This window comes from Mobula hypostoma, chromosome X1, assembly GCF_963921235.1.
Source record: "Mobula hypostoma chromosome X1, sMobHyp1.1, whole genome shotgun sequence".
NCBI lineage: Eukaryota > Metazoa > Chordata > Chondrichthyes > Myliobatiformes > Myliobatidae > Mobula > Mobula hypostoma.
Genome location: NC_086128.1, coordinates 19,917,522 through 19,942,023, shown reverse-complemented (window position 1 = coordinate 19,942,023; position 24,502 = coordinate 19,917,522). Strand labels below are relative to the sequence as shown.

The 24,502-nt window shown below is 42.5% G+C and overlaps 1 protein-coding gene across 1 annotated transcript; it reads left to right on the top strand.

Annotated features, from left to right (window-relative positions):
* Positions 1–5,705: 5,705 nt before the first annotated feature.
* LOC134340140 (insulin-like growth factor-binding protein 5) lies at positions 5,706–13,891 on the top strand. Its single transcript, XM_063037032.1, has 4 exons — positions 5,706–6,077; positions 7,565–7,767; positions 11,040–11,159; positions 12,302–13,891. The coding sequence occupies exons 1-4, from the start codon at positions 5,747–5,749 to the stop codon at positions 12,437–12,439; spliced, it is 792 nt and encodes a 263-aa protein (XP_062893102.1). The 5' UTR covers positions 5,706–5,746; the 3' UTR covers positions 12,440–13,891.
* Positions 13,892–24,502: the final 10,611 nt, after the last annotated feature.

Sequence of the window (24,502 nt, the reverse complement as noted above, 5' to 3'; positions counted from 1 at the left end):
AACCCTATTCCTAGTGGGGTGGCGGGAAGATGGAGTGAGAGCAGATGTGCATGAAATGGGGGAGATGCGTTTGAGAGCAGAGTTGATGGTGGAGGAAGGGAAGCCCTTTTCTTTAAAAAAAGGACATCTCCCTCGTCCTGGAATGAAAAGCCTAATCCCGAGAGCAGATGTGGCGGAGACGGAGGAATTGCAAGAAGGGGATGGCATTTTTGCAAGAGACAGGGTGAGAAGAGGAATAGTCCAGATAGCTATGAGAGTCAGTAGGCTTATAGTAGACATCAGTAGATAAGCTGTCTCCAGAGATAGAGACAGAAAGATCTAGAAAGGGGAGGGAGGTGTCGGAAATGGACCAGGTAAACCTGAGGGCAGGGTGAAAGTTGGAGGCAAAGTTAATAAAGTCAACGAGCTCAGCATGCGTGCGGGAAGCAGCGCCAATGTAACGAAGGAAAAGTGGGGGACAGATACCAGAATAGGTTCGGAACATAGATTGTTCCACAAAGCCAACAAAAAGGCAGGCATAACTCGGACCCATGCGGGTGCCCATAGCTACACCTTTAGTTTGGAGGAAGTGGGAGGAGCCAAAGGAGAAATTATTGAGAGTAAGGACTAATTCCGCTAGACCGAGCAGAGTGGTGGTAGAGGGGAACTGATTAGGTCTGGAATCCAAAAAGAAGCGGAGAGCTTTGAGACCTTCGTGATGGGGGATCCCGATATGGCCTTCTATATATTGGCGAGACCCGACGCAGACTGGGAGATCGTTTTGCTGAACACCTACGCTCTGTCCGCCAGAGAAAGCAGGATCTCCCAGTGGCCACACATTTTAATTCCACATCCGATTCCCATTCTGACATGTCTATCCACGGCCTCCCCTACTGTAAAGATGAAGCCACACTCAGGTTGGAGGAACAACACCTTATATTCCGTCTGGGTAGCCTCCAATCTGATGGCATGAACATTGACTTCTCTAACTTCCGCTAATGGCCCACCTCCCCCTCGTACCCCATCTGTTATTTATTTATATACACACATTCTTTCTCTCTCTCTCCTTTTTCTTCCTCTGTCCCTCTGACTATGCCCCTTGCCCATTCTCTGGGTTTTCCCCCCTCCCCCCTTTTCTTTCTCCCTGGGCTTCCTGTCCCATGATCCTCTCATATCCCTTTTGCCTATCACCTGTCCAGCTCTTGGCTCCATCCCTCCCCCTCCTGTCTTCTCCTATCATTTTGGATCTCCCCCTCCCCCTCCCATTTTCAAATCTCTTACTAGATCTTCCTTCAGTTAGTCCGGACGAAGGGTCTCGGCCTGAAACGTCGACTGTACCTCTTCCTAGAGATGCGGCCTGACCTGCTGCGTTCACCAGCAACTTTGATGGGTGTTGCTTGAATTTCCAGCATCTGCAGAATTCCTCATGTTTCTGTGAATCTTTGTCGTCAGAGAATAGAGTGAAGCAACAGTTCAGCATATCTGAATGAGCCAGCATATCTGACTTGCCCTCGAAGTATTTTATTGGATGATGTAAAGGGAACTTTACTCCATACCTGCCCTAGAAGAGGTTAAAGGAGTGTTTTGGAGATGGCTTTATTTTATGATCTAACCATTAAGTATCTACCCTGGGAGTCAAAAATGAAACAATATAGGGGGAGCTTTACTCTGTATCTAGCTATGCTATACTTGGTATGGCTAGATATAATTGCGATGTTTGATGGGGCAGTGGGGTGTGCACTGTACTCCAAACCTAATATCGTCACACCACTCCCATCATGTCTCCATGTGGGGAAAATCACATTCATCAACTTATGTTTCATTGTGATGTGGTATTCAATTCCTGAGAATGGATCCTTAGCAGCAGTGTTGTTAGGAAGATCTTTCAGTAACATCTTTGAGTAGCAGATTAATGGGATAGACTGCCACCTAATGGAGAGCACATTTGAACTTTTAGGATCTAATCTTTAGTTTTCAATTAATTGCCAAATAGGGCACAGTTTACTGTTGTTAATAAAGTTAATATAGTTTGCAGAGGTTCTACAGGAGGCGCATAAACATGGAGTAGTCTTTATTTGATTGGAAAAAGTATAAAAGAAGTGATAGTCACCCTAAAATTAAAGCTGGGATGTCCTAGAGTAATAAAAGATTTGATCTACATTTGTGCAACACTTTTCACAGTATCTGGATATTTTGAATTGGTTTACAGTCTGTGAAGTGTAGTTACTGTTGTAATGTAGGAAAGCAGTGTTTTCTCCCTCGTGCTGTTTAACTTGCAGCCAAGGGTTGAGGGTCATTTGAAAAGTTTGAAAATAACGTGTAGAATTTTGTTCGGTTAATCTATTAACAGATACAAAAGCAAGGCACATAGATGGAGTTAAGGTAGCAATAAGCTATGATTTACATGAATGAAGGTTCAAGGGGCTATGTGTGAATTGCAATAATGTGGATTTAAAGCAAATGTTACGCACTTCACTGTAGCACAGCCAAATCAATCCTGCAATCAAAGGTATAATGTTAGAGATTGAATTGGTGGCTTTGATATAAAAGTTTGCTATTTGCAGAAGCGTAACCTTCAAAAATATTTCTAAAATGTGGCTTTACACCATGTCCAGCTTCTCAGAAATTTACTTTTCAGCTAGCAGATGCGCAGTGCAGTGCTGAGAAGTAACAGTTGTGTATATATGCTTTGATTCAAGTGCTGTGATAACTGTTAACTTCTTAAGGCTGATAATCACAGTTAGCTTGCTCTGTTAGTTTCCTAATGGGAAGCTCTCTGTCCAAACATGGATTGCGCACTGAATAGATACAGTGTTGGATCGCCCATCAAGGGGAAACGGCAGCAAGGACTTTAACCATCTGAAGTCATCTGGTACATTTGTGCCGATGTGCCCTGGCAATAGAGGAAAATCAGTACATTTCTGTTAAAGAAGTAGATAGTGAAAATAACATGATCTTTGCAACATTTATGAGAAAAGAGGCAAAAATGAATGAAGCAATTACACTAAAGTTCACCTGAGCCAGCACACACTTGGTTCTGGAGCAGTATAGTACTAATTGCAGCATAAATTTGACATGGACTGATAGCTTTTGCACAAAAAGCTGGCAGACCTCTGGGTTTTCCCACTATTATTTCCAGTTAAATAATGGGACAACAGTTGAGGAAGGAATTTGAATGCAAGAATTGAAAATACTAGACCACAAATCCATATCTGCAACAAAGAGGAAACAGAATGTATAGCTAAAGATAACCTTGAATCCTCTTGAGCCCAATTACAAATGCTCTGAAGGATTGTGTCGGAGGCAACATCTTAGTACGCTCCTGGACCCCTGCTGAACAGGACAATTGCAGCATTAAAAGGAAGGAAAATCTCCATAACACTTAGAATAGATAGATTTTTTTTTATCATTTTACTGTTAAGAGCAGACAAAATCTGGTTTTGAATGAATGAACAACAATGTCTTTCATTTATATTGTGCCCTTAATACAGTGGTATCAGACAGCACTTCATAGAAAATAAAGCAGAAGTTGACACTGAGCCAAAGAATATGACAATGAAGATAGGTGACAGAGCACTTGGCAGGAGAGGTAAGCAGTTTCTTAAAAGAGGAAAGGTTGTGCAGAAATTTGAAAGGGAATTCCAGAGATTCCTACCTAGACCCCCTGAACGATATACAGAAGGTCAGAATTGCAGGAATGTAGAGTTGTTACAGAACTGTAGGAGATTGCAGAGTTACAAAAGGACATCAGAGAGGATCCTGATGGTAAGGAAAAGATATTGGGAGGCAGCCAGCTAGCAGAGCACGAGAATGGTCCATTCCAGAGGTTATAAAAGAAACATCATTGAGGGTTGCAGCATCTGATGTGCCAAACTAGGATTAGATGCGAGTGATTTTCATAGGGCTGGAAGCCTTTGGGATAGAGAAGATACAGAGTTGGAAGTTCAGGTCAGAGTCAAAAAGTATTCCAAGATTGTGATTGGTCTGGTTCAACCTGAGGCTGTGGACAAAGGAAAAGAATGGAATTGGTGGTTTAGGAATATGACTGAAAGCAGAGGACTCCAATTAACAATTGTGATAGTAGCATGCCTATTATTAGGGTGGCATAGTAGATAGTGCTTCTTTCTATAGTTCCAGCAAGCCAATTCCGCCCCCCCCACCAATTTCTGGTGCTCTCCATGTGGCGTTATTCTCTGTAACTTGGAGGGTTTCCCCTAGGCTCTGGTTTCTCCTGACATTCAACAAGATGTGCTTGTTGGAAAGTAAATTGGCAACTGTAAATTGTTCCTAATGTAGGTCAGTAATGGGGTAATTGTGGTGGGAGTTGATGAGGATGTGAGAGGGAGCAGGTGGGGTGGTGGTAAATGGGATTCCTCTGAGAACCGGCAAGACTCTGGCCTTTTTTTGTCACTATTAGAATATGAAATATTCAGGGCATAGAAAATTAGCATCTGTGAAACGCTTTTATTTGTGTTGTTTAAAAATACAAGTATCATTGCTCTGTCTTAAGTACATACTAAAAAAAGTAAGTGTGCTACTTTATTTTGAAGGAAGAAACTCCCATCCTAATTCATCAGAATCTTTCCACCAGATTACGCTCCACGGGCCCACGTGAATTCAACTCTGCCAACACCTAAAAAAGTACAAACAAAGCAATCAGCTCAATTTATACCCAATCTATTGCTTTAAGCATTCAGTCTGCTCATTGCTGACACACTGTAGCCGCAGTATTACCATTTACAGGAGGCTTCTCTAACAGTACCTTTGAAACCAATGAACTCTTCAACCTTGAAGGACAAGGACAGAAGGAAACATCACCACCTTTTAACTTGAACAAATATTAGTTATTTCATCATCGCTGATTAGTCAAAATCCTGAAACATCCTATCTAATAACATTGTGGGAGTATTTTCACCACAGGGACTGCAATAGTTTTTTTAAAAAAGAGGCTCATCGCCATCTCAAGAGTATGAGGCTATGCCAGCAATTCCAACATTCCATATTTTTTTAAAATTTGCTAAATAATACCTATACAAAATACTTAAAAGAAATAATTTGCATGAAAATACTTATCTGCAAAATATGCACCTAAAGTACTTACATTCAAAATAAATATTTTTAAGAAAGATATTCCAAAATATAACTGTGCAAGAAATAGTAAATACAAGAAATAAATACATTGAAAATATCAAAAACATACTTTAAAATATTCATAGAAATAAAAAAAATAGCCTATTTCTTTGCCAATCCAAAGAAATAGTCTACAAAGAAATACCTACACAACCTATATCAGCGTAAAATAGCTGGAATAAATAAATACTACAATCTGAAAAACACCTAAACGCATATGTGAAAGTACTGATCTATAGGATATTCTCATATTCGAAAACATTAATCCATGCAAAACCTTATCTACAAAAGAATGAAGGGTACTGGTAAGATACTTATGAATAAATATCTTTATTTTAAAAGTAGTTACAAAAACAGTAATGAAAGTTAGAAACCGAAATAGGCTAAAACAAAATATGAAAAGTTCACGAGAATACAGTAAACTTTTGTATGCACTTGACTGTTAGACCATCCCATTCACAAGCCATGCGGGCAGGGAACTGGCGCCCTGTCACGTACATAATTCGTCCCCCCTCCTTGTGTGATTTAAATAATTTCTTACCTATTCAGATTCTGGGGCATGCCCTTCCCTGCCTATTTAAAAAGGGGGGAATAGCAGACTGAGCAATGTCGTGGAGCGATCAAGCTGCTGCAAACAATGCTCGGGATCTGCGTACTGCTCGCTTGGCTGGGATTTTCCAGCCAGCTCCGTGCGCTAGCTGCAATGATAGAGTGTGCCCCATGCAGTGAGGAGGAGGTGTCCTCCTGCCACCCCCCCAGGGGCTGCGAGCTGGTGAGAGAGTCCGGCTGCGGCTGCTGCCTGACATGCGCGCTGGCGGAGGGAGCGGCGTGCGGTGTGTACACCGAGAGTTGCGCGTCTGGCCTGAAGTGTATGCCCCGCGGCGGGGAGAGGGCGCCGCTTCAGGCGCTGCTGCAAGGTCGGGGCATATGCCGCAGGTCGAAGCGCAGGAATCTGGTTCAGCACACTGGTGAGTGGGAAACGGTCGTGCAGAGCGAACAAAGGGGTTGCATCTGAGATAGATTTAACAAGCAATCTAAACTGATATAAATTATGTTGCTATAATTTTAGGAATTATAATTCCAAGTTCTAAATGGTGTAACTAAATTAGGTAATGTAAATGCGAACTGTATCGAGCCAAACCATAAAACATCTGCTATTTGAAATACTCTGGGATCAGTGCGAGAGATGAGACTTTTTTTTAAATGGCTTGTGGGCAAAATAGATTCTAAATATTTGAAATTTGTATGTTGAATAAAGTCGGTGGGAGTGGATCGTAGTCCAGGGACAGCGGATTCGCATTAGGAAATTGCATTTCTGTGGGTAAGGAGAATGTGATGTCCCTATAGCGATAGAATTTCCTGACATTGCTGACACTGGGTTAGGTACTTTCGCTGACCTCTTCTAAAGGATATTTTTTGGGGGAAAAAACGGGCTTTGGATTTTTTTTTTCAACCTGCAAATTGTCCACAAGGAACAAGGAAAAGAATCGGTCTACAAAACAAACAAAAATTATAATCTCGCAAAAGTTTGAGTATGTTCGGTAAATCAAAATTAAAATTTCCTGAGGATAGAGAGTGGAACAATCTAAACGTTGCATGCCCAATAAGCAATCTCTGCATACTGGAACGTTGTATTACTGCCCAAAACACAAATTGACTGTTCTCCTATCCCCAATGAAGCGAGTTTAGTTATTTAAAAAATGTAGTATGTGTAAGGAAGATCCCGTAAGTGTCATTGATTGAAAGATAAATGTATGGAAACGAGGACAAAGATTCCCAGCTTGCTTCTGAAATTGCACCATTCCTTTGAGAGAACAGATGGGGCCTCAATTTGACATCTTACCTGAAAGGCAGCATCTCCAGCAGTGTAGTACTCCTTCTGCACTGTGCTGGGACTGTTGATGTTACACTATGTGTTTCCCTAAAGTGGGAGTTGAACCTGTGCCGATCTTGTTCAGAGGTGAGGGAGCTACTTCTGAGCTATGGCTGACATACACCTCTGTAAGAACAAAAGTTGACTCCACAAATATGTAATGAATCCATAAGACCACATCTAGTGAGATCCCCCTGTTGACGAGAACTGTTACTGCAACGGTTTTGTCTTCACTCTCCGCACTTCCACGAACACTTGCCTGTTATGTGGCATGTGATCATTGCTCAGAAGTAAACTAAAGTGGTTTGTGCGTTACTTACAAGAGCTTCTAATGAAATTGGTTTTCTTTATCTAAGATGCTTATCCAATTGTGGTTTTATCAAAAAAGTGATCTCCCATAAGTAATGCAGAAGCTGGAGCTTGTTGCAGTAATTTGCCAAATTCCTTGTCTGCTTAGAAATATGTAGATATCGGCTTTGTGAGACAACTGTGCTTTTATTCTTTCTTTAGAAAATTTAAAATTTCTTTGCATGTTTCTGGGCTCTGTATTTCACTAGGCTGTTCACATTTGTATCCCTATAGGAAACCTAGAGGCCGATGAAAAATATTCCTTCGGAAAGAGACAAGATGGCAAAAACCATGGAAAGTCGCTTGATGGTCCCAGCCACCACTTGAAACTGAAGCCTCATCGGGGAAATCGCTATTCAGCAATGGGAACTGTGCACACTGTGACGAACCCTTCAAAGCCTACTGTGGTCACTACACTTATGCCAGATTCTGAATATGTAAGTAGTAGGTTCAAGTGAACACAAAGCACCACAACAAATTCAATTACATGTTTTAGGGGTTGCTACATTGGAATGTGGATTCCTGTATCAGAGAATTTGAAGTGCAAATAAGAAATGAGTATTAATGACCAGCATTTGAAACTTGGTCTCACTTGCAGGCGTAATAGAAGTGTTCCATAAACCATTTGCCCAATTTGTGTCTGGTTTCTTCAATGTACCAGAGACCATGAGCAGCAAATGTATTATACAAAATTGAAAAAGTAAATGTATCTATAAAAGTGTTTTTATTTCATATTTCCTGCATCTGAGGTATTTTACTCTGCATTTGACTGTACATTGTACTGATTCTGACTGTTTGATCATATAAGACCAAGCAATACTAGAAACATAAATTCACAGAAGTAGGTCCTATCAGCTATCACTTCAAAATGCCATTTCTTTCTTTGCATGACCATTAAAATCTCTGAAAGTACTTAACGACAGTTTATTGACTTCTGAAAATGATTCAAGTTGCTTCACCGGATAGTTTTAAAGAAAGCAAGGTGCTTTGTAAGGAATTGGGGTAAAGGACCAAAAGATCAGTGAAAGGTTGATTTTAAGGAGCTCATGAAAAGTGGAAAGAGCTGGGGAGTTGTAGTAAGGGAAATTCCCTGACCTTTAAGTCCTTGGCAGCAGAGGACTGGTGATGTTCAGACAATGAAAATGGGGTGATTTTGGGGGAGGGGAGACCAAAGTTAGAGAAACACAGGAGGGTGATGAGGCAAAGTAAGAGTATGAGATATTTGAAATAGAGGGTGAAAGTTTTCAAAGTGCAGCGTTACTTGAACACTAGATGATGGTATGGACTTTTGTATCATTTTAGCTTTATGGAGACTGGAATAAAGAATAAAAACTGAAAGTGCAGCATTTTTTTTGAAGAAGAAACAGAATCAATATTTGAGATTGAAAATCCTTACATCAGAATGAGGAAGACATGACTAGGGTGCATTGGAGTAGCCAAGTCTAGAGGTAACAAAGGTGTGGATGAGTTCCACCAGCGGATGGGTTGAGGTAGGGACAGAATTTGGTAATGTTGCAGAAGAGGAAATCACCAGAATGTTCTGAGTTTGGGTCTCTTCAGAAATGAGCGAGTCGACAGCAAGCTGTAATCAATTTGGTAAAAGAGTTACTTCAGCTGAAATAATTAACTCCTGGATTCACGCAACCGTGAGGATTGAGTCTCCATGTTTATCAGCCCACACAGAGTAAAATGGAACAGTTTCCTCCTTTCTAGTACTGTAGATCTTGCGTGTGCTTCAGGGTCAGCCCTGGTATATGTATAGTGGACAGGTAACTTACTGGGAATTGGGAATACACTTGTAGTCATAGCCGGTGATTTCAGAAAAGCTTCTACAGAAAACACCAGAGACAGAGGTGTAGTGAGGCTGAAGTGTGCTTTGGAGCACATTTTCATGGCATCATTAAGAGCTTCTTAATTTTCACCTTTGATCTTGCCCAACTCTGCTTTGCCGTAGCTCGTCTACTCCAAACCCTCGTCCATCTTGACTATTCCAACTTGCTCTGGGTTGACTTGCCTCAATTTACTCTTCAAAAACTTGAGCTCCTCCACACTCTGCCTGCTGCTGAATGCACACCGTCCCATTTAGCTGTGTTCTCTGGCATAACTGCCTGCGAATGAAGCTATGCCTCAATTTATAAATTCTCATCCTTTTTTGCAAGTCTCCCTGTGGCCTTGCCTTTCTCTATTTACATATAATCTAGGAACAGGAGTAGACCATTTGGCCGTTCAAGCCTGCTCCACCATTCAATGAGATCATGGCCTGAACCGATTGTAACCTCGACTCTGGGATCCTGCTTGACTCTGGTAAATGTTATTCTCTTGTAAAGATTCTTCCTTTCACCATCCTTTTAAGGAAGAGGGAAAAAACCCCCACCTTGCCCCGTCTTGAATGTAATCCCTTCCAGCTCAACAACTTCTGAGCTCTGTACACTCCATTTCTGACCCCTTCCTCATCTGCGGGTCTAATTGTGTGAGCTGCCAAGACCCTGAAGACCTGCAACACTTTCTAACTCTCAAAACTATCCCAATGTCAAGTTTTTGGTTATCTGTTATGATGTTTTCCAATATGGCATGAAATTTTATTTAATAAAGTTTCCATGAAGGACCCCAGGAGGTTTTTCTTTGTTAAACAGACTGCAAGAATGCATGTTGTCATTGGTAGATTACCCAGGTTGGATTATTGTCCCTATATACTATAGTTGGCTGAATTTGGTGGAATATGCTCATACAATGAAGTGGTAGTCTCCAATGTTGCTCTAATTTGTTTTAGTTTCCATAATAATTGCAATGAATCTGAAACATTTAACAACCAAATTTGGGAAGGAGAGGTTTATGAATATGACCGTCTGATCCTGCCTACATTCTGATGAGTTTGCAAGTGAAGTAAAGAATAGGGGTCAGGACAGTAACTGCCAGTGAAATGGAGACCCGTCAAATAGTCTAGTACCTTAAGCAATTAAATGTAGATTCACAGACTTGTACCCCTTCTATCCTCCCCTCAAAGTCTATGCTGTCCAAAAATAAATGTCATAAACTGGAATTTTCTCTTTTCCCAGAAAGCAATTCCTAACAAGCAAATCTAATTAGTCCTGAATTCTGTCATGATTAGTATTTAACTTGGTTCAGAAGCTTTTAAACAAGTGGTCTACAAATTTTATTAACTTTTTAAAAGTAGTTCAAGTTTGTGTCTCACACTTACTTTTGCTCAATGTATTTGTTCCTATTATTTTCAATGCGTGAGGTTGAGTGGTGGAATCTAGGATTGGTTCCCAGGTTGGTATCCCAGGTACTAGAAATGACAAGCAATACTAGACCTGTTTCTGAAGCTACTATGTGGAAGGCATTGAAAGTCAGTGCTAGTTTGCAGAAAAATGGTGAATTTGTGCCTGTTTCTTACAGACTTCTGAGTGAAGAGAAGGTATTGTTTTAGGGTGTTGCACTTGAGACATTCATGAACAGGCATTTTTAAGGCTAATCGAGAAAAAAGTTAAGTCTGTGAAGAGTAATATGTTTTTCTTTTTAAAAAAAAAAAAATTGTACCAATTTTCTCTGAATACTTGGGATATAATGGTCATTTGTTTGACATAGCATTATGTAGCCCGGTGGTGTTATTGGAGCCAGGAAGGATTTCAGTGGAACCACTAAGAGTTCCAGATAGCTCTTTCAACTTGCCTTACTGATTGTTGTCTGATCATTGATCTGCTCTTAGGGCCCATGTCGGAGGGAAATGGAGTTGATTCTGCAGGATCTGAAGCCGGAATTTTTCCGCAGCCCGGAAGACATCTACATCCCAAACTGTGATAAGAGAGGCTACTACCGAAACAGACAGGTAAACATTGAACCCAAAGTAGTAAACTCTTCTGTCATGAGTGATTATGAAACCCTGTGCCTTCTAAAGCAACAGTCATTTCCAAAGACGAGTGGCATGAAAGGAAAGAAGATAAGGACAGCAACTATTTTGTTTTAAACAGTCCAATATCTTGACTCTGTTTTCCATTCCCCTTGAGACTCATCGTGATCCTTGCCTTCCTGGGTATGATCAGTTAACTTGCTGACCAAAAGCTGGACTGTCAGCTTTATATAGCTGTGTCAGTTAGAGTTGGATGAGAAATTTAGGGAATCACTATCACGTAGCGGTTAGCGTGATACCATTACAGCTCAGGGCGTCAGAATTCAATTCCAGCGTCCTCTGTAGGAAAATATGTACGTTCTTCCCATGTGCGTGTAGGTTTCCTCCAGGTGCTCTGGTTTCCTCCCATAGTCCAAAGGTGTACTGATTAGTAGGTTAATTGGTTATTATAAATTGACCTGTGATTAGGCTAGGGTTAAATTGGTGGGTTACTGGGTAGCACGACTCGATGGGGCGAAACGGCCTGTTCTACACTGTATATCTCTAAGTTAATACAGAAGTCTGCATTTTCTGACTAATATTTTAATGTTTCTGTTGACCTTTTGTTTTTAATAAAAATATTATTAATTTTTTTTTGGCTATTGTTACTACAGAGTCCAGGCCTGGGATATAGGATAAGATGTCTGTTATTATGGCGGGGCTACAATTATTCTTATTCCTAAAGTAGGGAGGAGGAAACATTGAGGTGGGATCGGGCAGGGACTGCTACAATTGTACCTCTGTTTAGACATAGCCACAACTAAATTTGCCTAACCATCTTTCATAAGAGATATTAATATTTCAGGTTCCTATTAAAAGCTCCCGTTGGACTATTTGAAGGAAAAATAGAAAGTTATCCCCCTTGTCCTGTCTAAAATTTATTCCACCATCAATACTAAAAAGGGATTCTTTGCAAAATTACAGTTTGGGGGAGTTTGCTATGTACATATTGACTGGAACATTGACTACACTTCAAGAGTACTTATTGGTTATGACTTTTTTTTCTAGGTTATTTGGAGAATGAAAGGTGGTGCAGATAAGTGTATATTTTGAGTTAACACCATGCTTTTAATGTTTTGTAGTGTAAACCATCAAAAGGCAGAAAGCGTGGCCACTGCTGGTGTGTGGATAAATATGGTCACTCACTTCCTGGGCTACCAAGCAGGAAAAGATCTGTGTCCTGTTCACAAACTGCATCTTCTGAAGAAGTTGGGTATTAGTTTGTGCAGGGCGGTACTGCCTGAAGTTTCCGAAGAGAAGATTAAATTAGAAATGGGATCTCTCCAATCAATCTTGCTCCGTATCTGTAGGTCAACTCCAAAAAAGGTTTGCAGGCTTTCTTGGAGTCACGTCTGATGGAAGTAGTTTAGTTTAAAGATTAGAAAACATGCAACAACTGCTCTGAGAGTCTTCTGAAATCTGACTTTAATTCTAATTCCTGGTTGTTCCGAACATGGGGCCAAATTCTTTAGCCAGATTGTTTCAGTGCCAAGTCCCTGCCAGTAATATAATCCACTAGCATGGTTTCTGTGCCCCATTGCTTGATCATTTCTTCATCCCAGCACCAGTCTTGAGCTGGAGCTACAGGAAGTCCGCCTGGTGAAGTTGTTTCTGTTAAAACACTAAAGTTAAATCTGAAATTGCCATTTCACAGAACACCCAGAATATAGTAGAGAGCTTCTCCTGGTAACATAGTGAGTGAAAGCACTAGCTGAACTAGCACTGAAAGACACAAACTAGGTCAGTGCCATATTGGTTCTCATCCATTGGCCCCTGCTGGAGAAAGTGCCCATTTGTTGTTCAGTTCAATGGTGATGCAGAGCTTTGACAACTCTCTCTATTCAACTTCTTGCAAACAGCAGTAGTCATATGAGATAGCAGCACATCCCAGCATAGATTAATGCTTTCAGGAGAGGAAAACTAGTTTAATAGATGAAGTGGCGTAGCAGTAACATTACTGAACCAGGAATGCAGAGGCCTAAACTAATTGAACACAGTACTGTGTGGCATCTGGGTAGGTGTTCCCGTCTACTAATACATGGTTTGTATTAGCCTTTGGAGCAGGATAATCCGAAACTTTTTTTTGTTAATGTCATTTTAAAGAGTTCAGGATGATACAAAAGAAAGCCTTTGAATAAACAGATCTGTTTCACCTCTGTTTAGTTTTATTATTAAACCTTACATAATTGGTATCCAGAAGAATAAGCACTGACTATATTTAAAAGTGGCTATCTTTGAGTCAGACAATTGTTTTATTGCTCTTCCATCAGCGCTGTGCAGCAATGCTTTTTTTTAAACAATAAAGGTTACTGTCCTGCTTTCCTCCTCCAAGCTTAATATTTTGAAATTTGTTTAATTTAACATTCAGTTTAAAACCTCCCTGTTAAGTTTCAGGATGCTTCTTGTGAATGTACTGTCCTCGATGTGTTTCTCTGCATACAACCCATGCAATTTTATATCACTTTACAGAACTTGATAAACACTATGTATTTTTTTTTACTGGGAATATGATGCACCTAAATATTTAAAGTCCACGAACAGAAGTAATGAAGTAGTATTTTGAAATGTAGTATGTCTAAGATCAATAAATGCTTCTTTGTGATAAATTGGTGGTTGCTTTGAAATTGGGAATGCTTTTGCGTTTTATTTAATAAAATCTTTCAACAACTTGATCAGTATTTCATGTTCCTCATCCACAATGCATCTGGGAGAAGTAGCTACGCAGCACTTGAATTGATGATAGTTAGCCAGTCAGTGTGAAAAAGAACATGGGACTCATCCAAAACTGATCAAAGGAGAGTATTGCCTGACAGAAATTGGCAGCAGGATTCCCTGCTATTTATACAAGAAGCGGGTGGGGGAACTGATGAAAGCACCTTCATTGGAGTAGACCTTCTCTTTCACTGAATGATGCAACACACAAAAAAACCATTTACTCTCTAGGAAGAGGTACAGTCGACGTTTCACGCCGAGACCCTTCGTCAGGACCCTTCGTCCTGACGAAGGGTCTCGGCCTGAAACGTCGACTGTACCTGTTCCTAGAGATGCTGCCTGGCCTACTGCGTTCACCAGCAACTTTGATGTGTGTTGCTTGAATTTCCAGCATCTGCAGAATTCCTGTTGTAAGCCATTTACTCTGTTGTGCAGAGCTGGCTGACTCCTTTGAGTTGACTATTCAATGAAATTATGGCTGATGCTCTGCCTTGTGTACCTGAGGTGCATAATCTCCAACGTCAAACAATCTGCTGGGTGAGCTCTGAGGATTGAGCAGCATTTGGGGAGAGTGAAGGAACTTGGGTCAAAACACTGCTTCAGGACTGAGTGGGAAGATGGCCCGTATAAAGAGGAGAGTAGGTAGTGAGATCATCCTTCACTCCACCCACTCTTCCCCCCCCCCCCTTTATACTGGCTCTTTCCCTTTCTGGTTTTGCCTGATGTAGGGTTTTGACCCAAAACATTGACAATTCTTTCTCCCCCACTGGCCTCAGACACTGCTTGACCTGCTGGCTTTGCCCACATTCCAGCATCTGCAGTTTCTCAGTGTAAGGAAACCTGAACTTTGTGCGACACTTTACAGAGCCAGCTGTAAGGTTGGGGTTCAATTCCCACAGCAGTCTGCGAGGAGTTTGTACGTGACTGCATAGGTTTCCTCCCACATTCCAAAGATGTACATTTGGGGTTAGTGAGTTATGGGCACGTTGTGTTGGTGCTGGAAGCATAGTAACACTTGCAGGCAGCTCCCAGCACATCCTTGCTGATTTTATTTGGTGCAAGCGGCTTCACTATGTTTTGATATAAATGTGACAAACAGCTATTCTTAAGTCTTCCATCTTTGTGTATGCTTGATTTTGCAAAGTCCCTTTGAGATTGAAAATTCTGAAGATTCTTTGTGAAGTGATTTTTCCCCCTTAGTCTAAAACGGCGGACCTCTTATCCTGAGACCATACCTCTCCTTATTTCTAGACACTTGAGCTGAGGAAATGGCATCTTGCTATCAATCTTCAATCCCCTTTGAACTAATAGTATTGTCTCACTTTCTCAAAAACGCAAGCATTTCTTTAGATGTCTGGAAATCTGGAGCAACACAAAATTCTGGAGGAGCTCAGCAGATCAGGCAACATCTACGAAGGAGAATAAACGGATGACATTTCAGGCCAAAACTTCATCATCAGGACTGGCAACAAAGGGGGAAGAAGGTGGGGGTGGAGTACAAGTTGGCAGATAATAGGTGAAGCCAGGTGAAAAGGAAGATGGGTGGGGTGGGGGGGGGGATGAAGTGAGAAGCTGGGAGGTGATAGCCGGAAAAGGTAAAGCTGAAGAGGCAATCCGATAGGAAAAGAGAGCGGACCATGGGAGAAAGGAAAGGAGAGTGGACCATGGGAGAAAGGGAAGGAGGTGATGGACAGGAAAGGAAAGGGAAAAGTTGACTGCTTATTCCTTTCCATCAATCGGGTTCCCAACCCTTTTTTATGCCATGGACCCCAGGTTGGTAACCCCTGCCATAGATGTTTCTTGTCTTGGTAAGTTCCTCCAGCATTTTATGAATTGCCTCACTTTCTCTACAGTTCTGATTCTCAAACCTTTTAAAGTATTTATTCCCACTCACCAAACATTGCTATTGAATCTGTTCCTACCATCCTTCCAGACATTGTACTCCATAGTAGAAAATAAATTCTCCTATTTGCCTCTTAAATCTGTAACTACTGACCCAGAAATCAGGGACTTATCCCATATACGCCATTAAACCTCTGTGTTTGAACCCCTCTGCTAATATGCACCTTGAATTTTCTCAGCTATTGGGATACCAAACCTTATCTTCTCTAGTCTCCACGTGTCTGATTGCCTCAATATATATATTTTTAAAATTATGCTGCAGTCAGCTTCAGGGTCATGCTAAATGGAGCAATGCCTGTTGAAAAGGTAATGATTAAACCCTTTACAACTGATCAATTGCCCTCACTCCTGACCTGAAACGCAACTGTTGATGTTTTTCAGAATTTTGCAGATTTCCAAACACATTCCATTCTGAAGAAAGCTTGGCAGTTGAAATATTAAAGAATTTTGGGTACTGTTGTTCAGAAGAGCTGCAACCCACACATGATGCGAAACAGATTGCATTTTCCACTGGACCACCTGGAGTAATGATTAACACATTGCAGAGGAGTGTGTGTGTGTATGTGTGCGTGGGGGGGGGGGGGGGGTGGTGCTGGGGAGTGGGAAGATGCAGAAGACAGGGAAAGGAGTGGAGCAGGTTTAACTGAGGCTGCACCAAAGGAAGAATGTTGGCATGATTGAGGCTGGACAGGAGGAGGGAAAATGGCCCAACTGTGCCAAGATGGGGGCAACACAGTTGCAGCAACCCAGATTCAATCCCGTCTGTGTGGATTCTTTGCATTCTCCCTATGACTGTGGGTTTTCCCCGGTTTCCCCTGACATTCCAAAGGGGTGTGGGTTGGTAGGTTAATGGTTGGTTACTGCCTGCTAAACTGCTGGCGTTTAGGGCAGCAATGAATATCCTTCATCTTTGTCCATGGCCATATACTGTTGCACTCAAATGTAGAAGGATTCTTCATTGCTGTTTCCGTAACAATTTTCTTTCGACCAGTCAGGGTTGTTATCCCTGAGCTGAATCTCTGAACCTGGAGGAATGGTGAACCACTCTTAGTCTAGTCTCTACTCTGTTTGGAATGGGTGACCCTACCAAGAGCCGAAGCATAAAGCCCCGACTCCAGCCAACATAGCCCACTGGGTCAATGAGGCACACAAGCCTCCAAACCATGATAAAGTTGCAGTCCTCTTGGAGGTTGTAGGTTAATAGGCTGCTGTAAATTGCCTCTAGTGTGTGGGTGAGTGGCAGAGTCTGCAGGGAGTTGACAGAATGTGGAGAGAGAATGGGATTCATGTAGATTTACTGCAAAGGGATGGTTGGTAGAATGGATTTGGTGGGCTGAATAACACACACAGAATGCTGGAGGAACTCAGCAGGCCCGGTAGCATCTATAGAAAAGAGTACAGTTGATGTTTCGGGCCAGACTCCTCAGCATTTTTTCTCCAGTCCTGATGGAGGGTCTCAGCCCAAAACGTCAACTGTACTCTTTTCCGTAGATGCTGCCTGGCCTGCTGAGTTCCTGCAGCATTTTGTGTGTGTTGCTCGGATTTCCAGCATCTGCAGATTTTCTCTTGTTTGCGATTGGTGATCTGAATACCCTGTTTCTGAGCTATGTCAAACACTATATGACTGAAATAGGGGAACTGAAATGTATGAACATATGTGTACAAATACTTTATTTGTTCAAAGCTTACCAAAGCATTTTACAATCAATAAATGACCATTAAAGTGAAGACGTTGTAGTTGCTCAACAAACATTTGTATAAGCAGGCCGTTTGCATTCAACTACTTGCACATTCCATAAGCGAACTAGCATTCAGAACTTGCAAGTAAATATTGTCTTTTAACATAAAAAATTTCTATTTCATCATAGAGGCATGAGACACAATGGATGCCGGGCCATGCATCAAGAAGACTTTAATGAGAGTTTTTCAAAAAGAGTAGGTAATTTAGGGAGACAATTCCAGAGCACAGGGTTCAGAAAACCTAATGGCAGAGGTAGTGATGGTGAGTTGAAGACAGACACACATGAATCCAAAAGTAGGATGATGTTCTGGGATGAAATGGTTGCAGGGAGAGTAAAAATTATAGATGAGAAGAGGCAAAGCAACAAACAAACTGCTGGAAGAACTCGGCAGGAGATCCATGGAGGCAAAGACACAGTCAACATTTCAGGCCATGATCCACCATTAGGGCTGAGGGTGTACCGTAAAGGGAAGATGGTTAGTATATAGAGGTGAGGGAGACGGATGAGACAGGTGCTACCAGGGGATAGGTAGAACCAGCTGAAGGAGCGGACTGATGGGTGGATGGAGCCAGGTGGGTAAGGGATAGGATAGGAATGCGCACCAAGGGGAAAGAAACCCTGGTTTGTAGGGAAGACGGTGATATGCAGAAGGAACCAAGTGGGAGAGCCTAGTTAACAGAGGGTGGGGGGAGGGGCAATGGGATGGAAAAGGTGGACAAAGAGTGGGAGGGAAACTAGATGGACTGAAGGGAGTAGGAAAGGAACACAGAAGATGTGGGTAACTTAAAAATGGAAACATTAATATTCATACCATCAGGCCATTAGCTACCCAAGCAGACTGTGAAATGTTCTTCTAGTTTGCGTTTGGCCTCACAGTAGTAGTGGAGAAAATCAAGGATGGACAGGTGTGGGAATAGGAGTGTGATTTAAAAGAAGGGTGCAAGTTTTGAGCTAACTTGGATTACGAGCCACTGTGGAAGAATATGAGCAGAGGTGAGCTGGACTTGGTGGGGGATAAAGTGAAGGAGAGGAGAGGCATCAAGTCAATGAGAGTCTCGGTAGTGGGAGGGCTGAGGTGAGGAGCAAGTGGAATCTGCAGTTTAATTTAGATTTTGATCTTGCACCATGCTGATTGGCTATGCTCTACAAGAGCATCATCTCTGTGTTTACTGTGCGGAAATGGGGTCAGAGATATTAAGGCAACTGGAGAGTGAGGAAGGAGACTGAACGGAACTGAAAAGAAAAGCAGAGGCACCACCACAAATAATAGGCATCCATGTGGGAGGATTCTCCCACTGTCCTGAGGGGAGCAACTTCAGCATTTAGACCCAGCGGCAAAAGATTTCCAACTCAGGACATTATGTCATTTTAAGAGGAACCTACAGGTAGTAGTATTCTTGCTGTACCCATTGCCTTTGTTCTAAGTTATACAGGCTGCAGGTTTGGGAGCTGTATGTGTCCCAGTGCCAGATGCTATACAGACTGTGTGTGTGTGTGTGTGTGTGTGTGTGTGTGTGTGTGTGTGTGTGTGTGTAGGGGTATGTGAGGGTGTTTGTGTGTGTACCCTAGAGTCAGACCCTGTACACCCTCTGTGTGTGTCTGTGTATACCAGTGTCATACCCTATCCACCATGGGTGTGGGTGTGTTTCCCATTGTCACACCCTATACAGTGTGTGTGTGTCCCAGTGTCAGTCTCTGAACACCCTGTGTGTATATTAGCCCTAGTGTCAGACTCTGTACATTGTGTGTGTGTGTCTCCTAGTGTCAGACCCTATAACCATATAACAATTACAGCACGGAAACAGGCCATCTCAGCCCTTCTAGTCCATGCCGAACTCTTACTCTCACCTAGTCCCATCGACCCGCACTCAGCCCATAACCTTCCATTCCTTTCCTGTCCATATATCTATCCAATTTAACTTTAAATGACAACATCGAACCTGCCTCAACCACTTCTGCTGGAAGCTCATTCCACACAGCTACCACTCTCTGAGTAAAGAAGTTCCCCCTCATGTTACCCCTAAACTTTTGCCCTTTAACTCTCAACTCATGTCCTCTTGTTTGAATCACCCCCACTCTCAATGGAAAAAGCCTATCCACGTCAACTCTATCTATCCCCCTCATAATTTTAAATACGTCTATCAAGTCCCCCCTCAACCTTCTACGTTCCAAAGAATAAAGACCCAACTTGTTCAACCTTTCTCTGTAATTTAGGAGATGAAACCCAGGTAACATTCGAGTAAATCTCCTCTGTACTCTCTCAATTTTGTTGACATCTTTCCTATAAATCGGTGACCAGAACTGTACACAATACTCCAAATATGGCCTTACCAATGCCTTGTACAATTTCAACATTACATCCCAACTCCTATACTCAATGCTCTGATTTATGAAGGCCAGCATACCAAATGCTTTCTTCACCACCCTATCCACATGAGATTCCACCTTCAGGGAACTAGGCACCATTATTCCGAGATCCCTCTGTACTACTGCATTCTTCAATGCCCTACCATTTACCATGTATGTCCTATTTTGATTAGTCCTACCAAAATGTAGCACCTCACGTTTATCAGCATTAAACACATTAAACACCATCTGCCATCTTTTAGCCCACTCTTCTAACTGGCCTAAATCTCTCTGCAAGCTTTTAAGACCTACTTCATTATCCACAACTCCACCTATCTTAGTATAATCTGCAAACTTACTCATCCAATTTACCACCCCATCATCCAGATCATTTATGTATATGACAAACAACACTGGACCCAGTACAGATCCCTCAGGCACACCACTAGTCACTGGCCTCCGATCTGACAAACAATTATCCACCACGACTCTCTGGCGTCTCCCATCCAGCCACTGCTGAATCTATTTTACTACTTCAATATTAATACCTAACGATTGAACCTTCCTAACTAACCTTCCGTGTGGAACCTTGTCAAAGGCCTTACTGAAGTCCATATAGACAACATCCACTGCTTTACCCTCGTCAACTTTCCTAGTAACCTCTTCAAAAAATTCAATAAGATTTGTCAAACATGACTTTCCACGCACAAATCCATGTTGACTGTTCCTAATCAGACTCTGTCTATCCAGATAATTATATGTACCATCTCTAAGAATACTTCCCATCAATTTACCCACCACTGACGTCAAACTCACAGGCCAATAATTGCTAGGTTTACTCTTAGAACCCTTTTTAAACAATGGAACAACATGAGCAATACGCCAATCCTCCGGCACCATCCCCGTTTCTAATGACATTTTAAATATTTCTGTCAGAGCCCCTGCTATTTCTACACTAACTTCCCTCAAGGTCCTAGGGAATATCCTGTCAGGACCCAGAGACTTATCCACTTTTATATTCCTTAAGAGCGCCAGTACTTCCTCTTTAATCATCATAGTTTCCATAACTACCCTACTTGTTTCCCTTACCTTACATAATTCAATATCCTTCTCCTTAGTGAATACCAAAGAAAAGAAGAAATTGTTCAAAATCTCCCCCATCTCTTTTGGCTCCGTACATAGCTGTCCGCTCTGATTCTCTAAGGGACCAATTTTATCCCTCACTATCCTTTTGCTATTAATGTAACTGTAGAAACCCTTGGGATTTATTTTCACCTTACTTGCCAAAGCAACTTCATATCTTCTTTTAGCTTTTCTAATTTCTTTCTTAAGATTCTTTTTACATTCTTTATATTCCTCGAGTACCTCATTTACTCCAAGCTGCCTATATTCATTGTAGATCTCTCTCTTTTTCAGAACCAAGTTTCCAATATCCCTTGAACAGCATGGCTCTCTCAAACTTTTAACCTTTCCTTTCAACCCAACAGGAACATCAAGATTCTGTACCCTCAAAATTTCACCTTTAAATGACCTCCATTTCTCTATTACATCCTTCCCATAAAACAAATTGTCCCAATCCACTCCTTCTAAATCCTTTCGCATCTCCTCAAAGTTAGCCTTTCTCCAATCAAAAATCTCAACCCTGGGTCCAGACCTATCCTTCTCCATAATTATATTAAAACTAATTGTATTGTGATCACTGGACCCGAAGTGCTCCCCAACACATACCTCCGTCACCGCCCTATCTCATTCCCTAACAGAAGATCCAACACTGCCCCTTCTCTAGTTGGTACCTCTATGTATTGCTGCAGAAAACTATCTTGCACGCATTTTACAAACTCCAAACCATCCGGCCCTTTTACAGAATGGGTTTCCCAGTCTATGTGTGGAAAATTAAAATCTCCCACGATCACAATCTTGTGCTTACTATACACCGTGAGTGTGTCCCAATGTTAGACACTGTACACTGTGTGTGTATGTCCAAGTGTCAGACCTTCTACACCCTGTGTGTGTGTGCCCTAGTGTCAGACCTAGTACTCCCTGTGTGTGTGTGTGTGAGTCCCAGTGTCAGACCCTGTAAACACCATGTGCGTGTGTGTGTTCCCTGCTGTCAGACCCTGTACACATTGTGTGTTGTGCCCTAGTATCACACCCTGCACACAGTGTGTGCGTGTGTGTATGTGCTCTAGAGTCAGACCCTATACACCCCATGCGTGTGTCTGTGTGCCCTAGTATCAGACACTGTACAACCTCTATGTGTTTGTCTGTGCCCTAATGTCAGACCTTGCACACCCTCTGTATGTGTGTGCCCTAGAGTCAGACCCTGAACACCTTGTGTGTATTTGTGTGTGTGTCCTAGTGACAGACCCCTTACACCCTCCATGTGTGTTTCTGTACTAGTATCAGACACGGTGCACAATGTGTGTCTCTGCCCTAGTGTCAGACCCTGTAAACCCTGTGTGTGTGTGTGTGTGTGTGTGTGTGTGTGTGTGTGTGCCATAGTGTCAGACCCTATACACCACCTGTGTCTCTGTGTGTTCCCTAGTGACACATCCTTTACACCTTCTGTGCATGTGTGCCCTAGTGTGAGACGATGTACATCTTTTGTGTGTTTGTGTGCCTTAGTGTCAGATCCTGTACACAATGTGTGTCTGTGCTCTAGTGTCAGACCCTGTACACCCTCTGAGTGTGAGTGTGTGTGTGTGTGTCCTTGTGTCAGACCCTGTAGTCCATGTTTGTGTTTGTGTGTGCCATAGTGGCAGACCCTATACAACATCTGTGTCTGTGTGTGAGCTCTAGTGCCAGACCATGTACACCCTGTGTGTATATGCCCTAGTGTCAGACTGTGTACACACACTCTGTCTATATGTGTGCCCTAGTGTCAGACCCTGTACACACCGTGCGTGTGTGTATGTGCCCTATTGTCAGACCCTATACTCCCTCTATGTGTGTGTGTGTCCCCAGTGTCAGACCCTGTACACCTTGTACGTGTGAAGGAAGTTTCAGAAAGTTGCTGCAATGTGTCTCTTGATGTGATGCAGACTGCTCCAGAGGTGAACTGCTGGTGCTGGGATTGGTGGTGGCACCAGTAAGTAAAAAAATAATGAACCTAGAGCACAGGAGAAAGGTTCACCCCATTTTTTCCTGCTCGGAGCTGCAAACAAGTGCGTGAGTCAGGTTAGGAAGTGAGTAATAGAAAGTTGCTGTGAACATCCCAACCTCTGCGCAGGTGGAGTTCAGCTTGTATGCTAAAAAGCCAAGGCTGAAACATTTCCAGTCAGACTGAACTGCCGAGATCCCCACTCTCAGAGAAATCAGTCTGCATCCACTCTGTTTGACTGATTTTGAGAAGCTGCTGAGCGCACTGGATGCAGCAGACGATCAAGATCAGACAAGGTCTACGCTCCAGTGCTGACAAACCTGAGTTTCAGAATTAGCCCTGCTTGTAAATAAAATGTTCCAGTACAGTTAAAGAAGTCCTAATCCTGGTAACCGTCCAGGTTACAACTGCCCCATCCCTGGCGACTCTCCTTCCAACAATCCCGACACCAAACCCATTCCTGGCAACTGCCCTAGCAACGTTTTCATCACTGGCGACTTTCTTGACATCTCCCCAGCAATGAGGAAAATTGCCCAGCTCACAAGTTCAATCAAACCAATCCCAACCCCATCAGTCTCTCACTATTGACAAAATGGTGGAAGAGGGAAGTGACAGCAGGATGCCTGCGGTAAACTACTCACTGATGTACGGCTGGGGCTTGCCAGCACCACTCAGTTCCAACCTCATCACAGACTTGGTGCAAACCAGGAAAAAGGGAGAGCTGAATTCGAACATAGAGGAAGGGGACAAAGCACTTCAAGTGAGCAAAATTGAATTTTGTAATCGGGGATAATGTGTGGCCCCTAACGTATCATGCAAATGAAACCACTTGTGTGGGAACCAGGTTTATGGTGTGTGTGTGTGTGTGTGTGTGTGTGTGTGTGTGTATGTCTGCCTGTTATAGTGTCGATCGACCCCTGGCAGGAGGTACAGAAGCTGAAGTCCCACACTTCCAGGTTCAGGAACAGCTACATCCCTGCAACCATTTGGTTGCCGAACCAATTGTCAAACTATTCACTACGGTTTAGCAACACTGTGACCACTTCGATCACTTTGCATTAAAATGGACTTTGTATTCCTGTTTGTTCTAATTGTGTAAAACCATAAGACCTTAAGACATAGGAGCAGAATTAGTCCATTCAGCCCATCGAGTCTGCTCTGCCATTCCATCATGGCTGATCCTGGATCCCATTCAACCCCGATACACCTGCTTTCTTGCCATAACTTTTGATGCCTCAACTAATCAGGAAGCGATCAACTTCCACCTTAAATATACCCACGGACTTGGCCTTCACTGCAATGAGATCAATGAGATCCACCCCCGCCACACACACATTCTTCTAAATTCCAGTGAGTACAGGCCCAAAGCTGCCAAACACTCCTCATATGTCAACCCCTTCATTCCTGGAATCATCCTTGTGAACCTCCTCTGGACTCTCTCCAATGACAACACATCCTTTCTGAGATATGGGGCCCAAAAT

Coding starts and splice junctions, on each gene's coding strand:
- LOC134340140 (XM_063037032.1), top strand. CDS start 5,747: ATGCTCGGGATCTGCGTACTGCTCGCTTGGCTGGGATTTTCCAGCCAG. Junction 7,768..11,039: donor TTATGCCAGATTCTGAATAT/GTAAGTAGTAGG, acceptor ATCTGCTCTTAG/GGCCCATGTCGGAGGGAAAT. Junction 11,160..12,301: donor GCTACTACCGAAACAGACAG/GTAAACATTGAA, acceptor AATGTTTTGTAG/TGTAAACCATCAAAAGGCAG.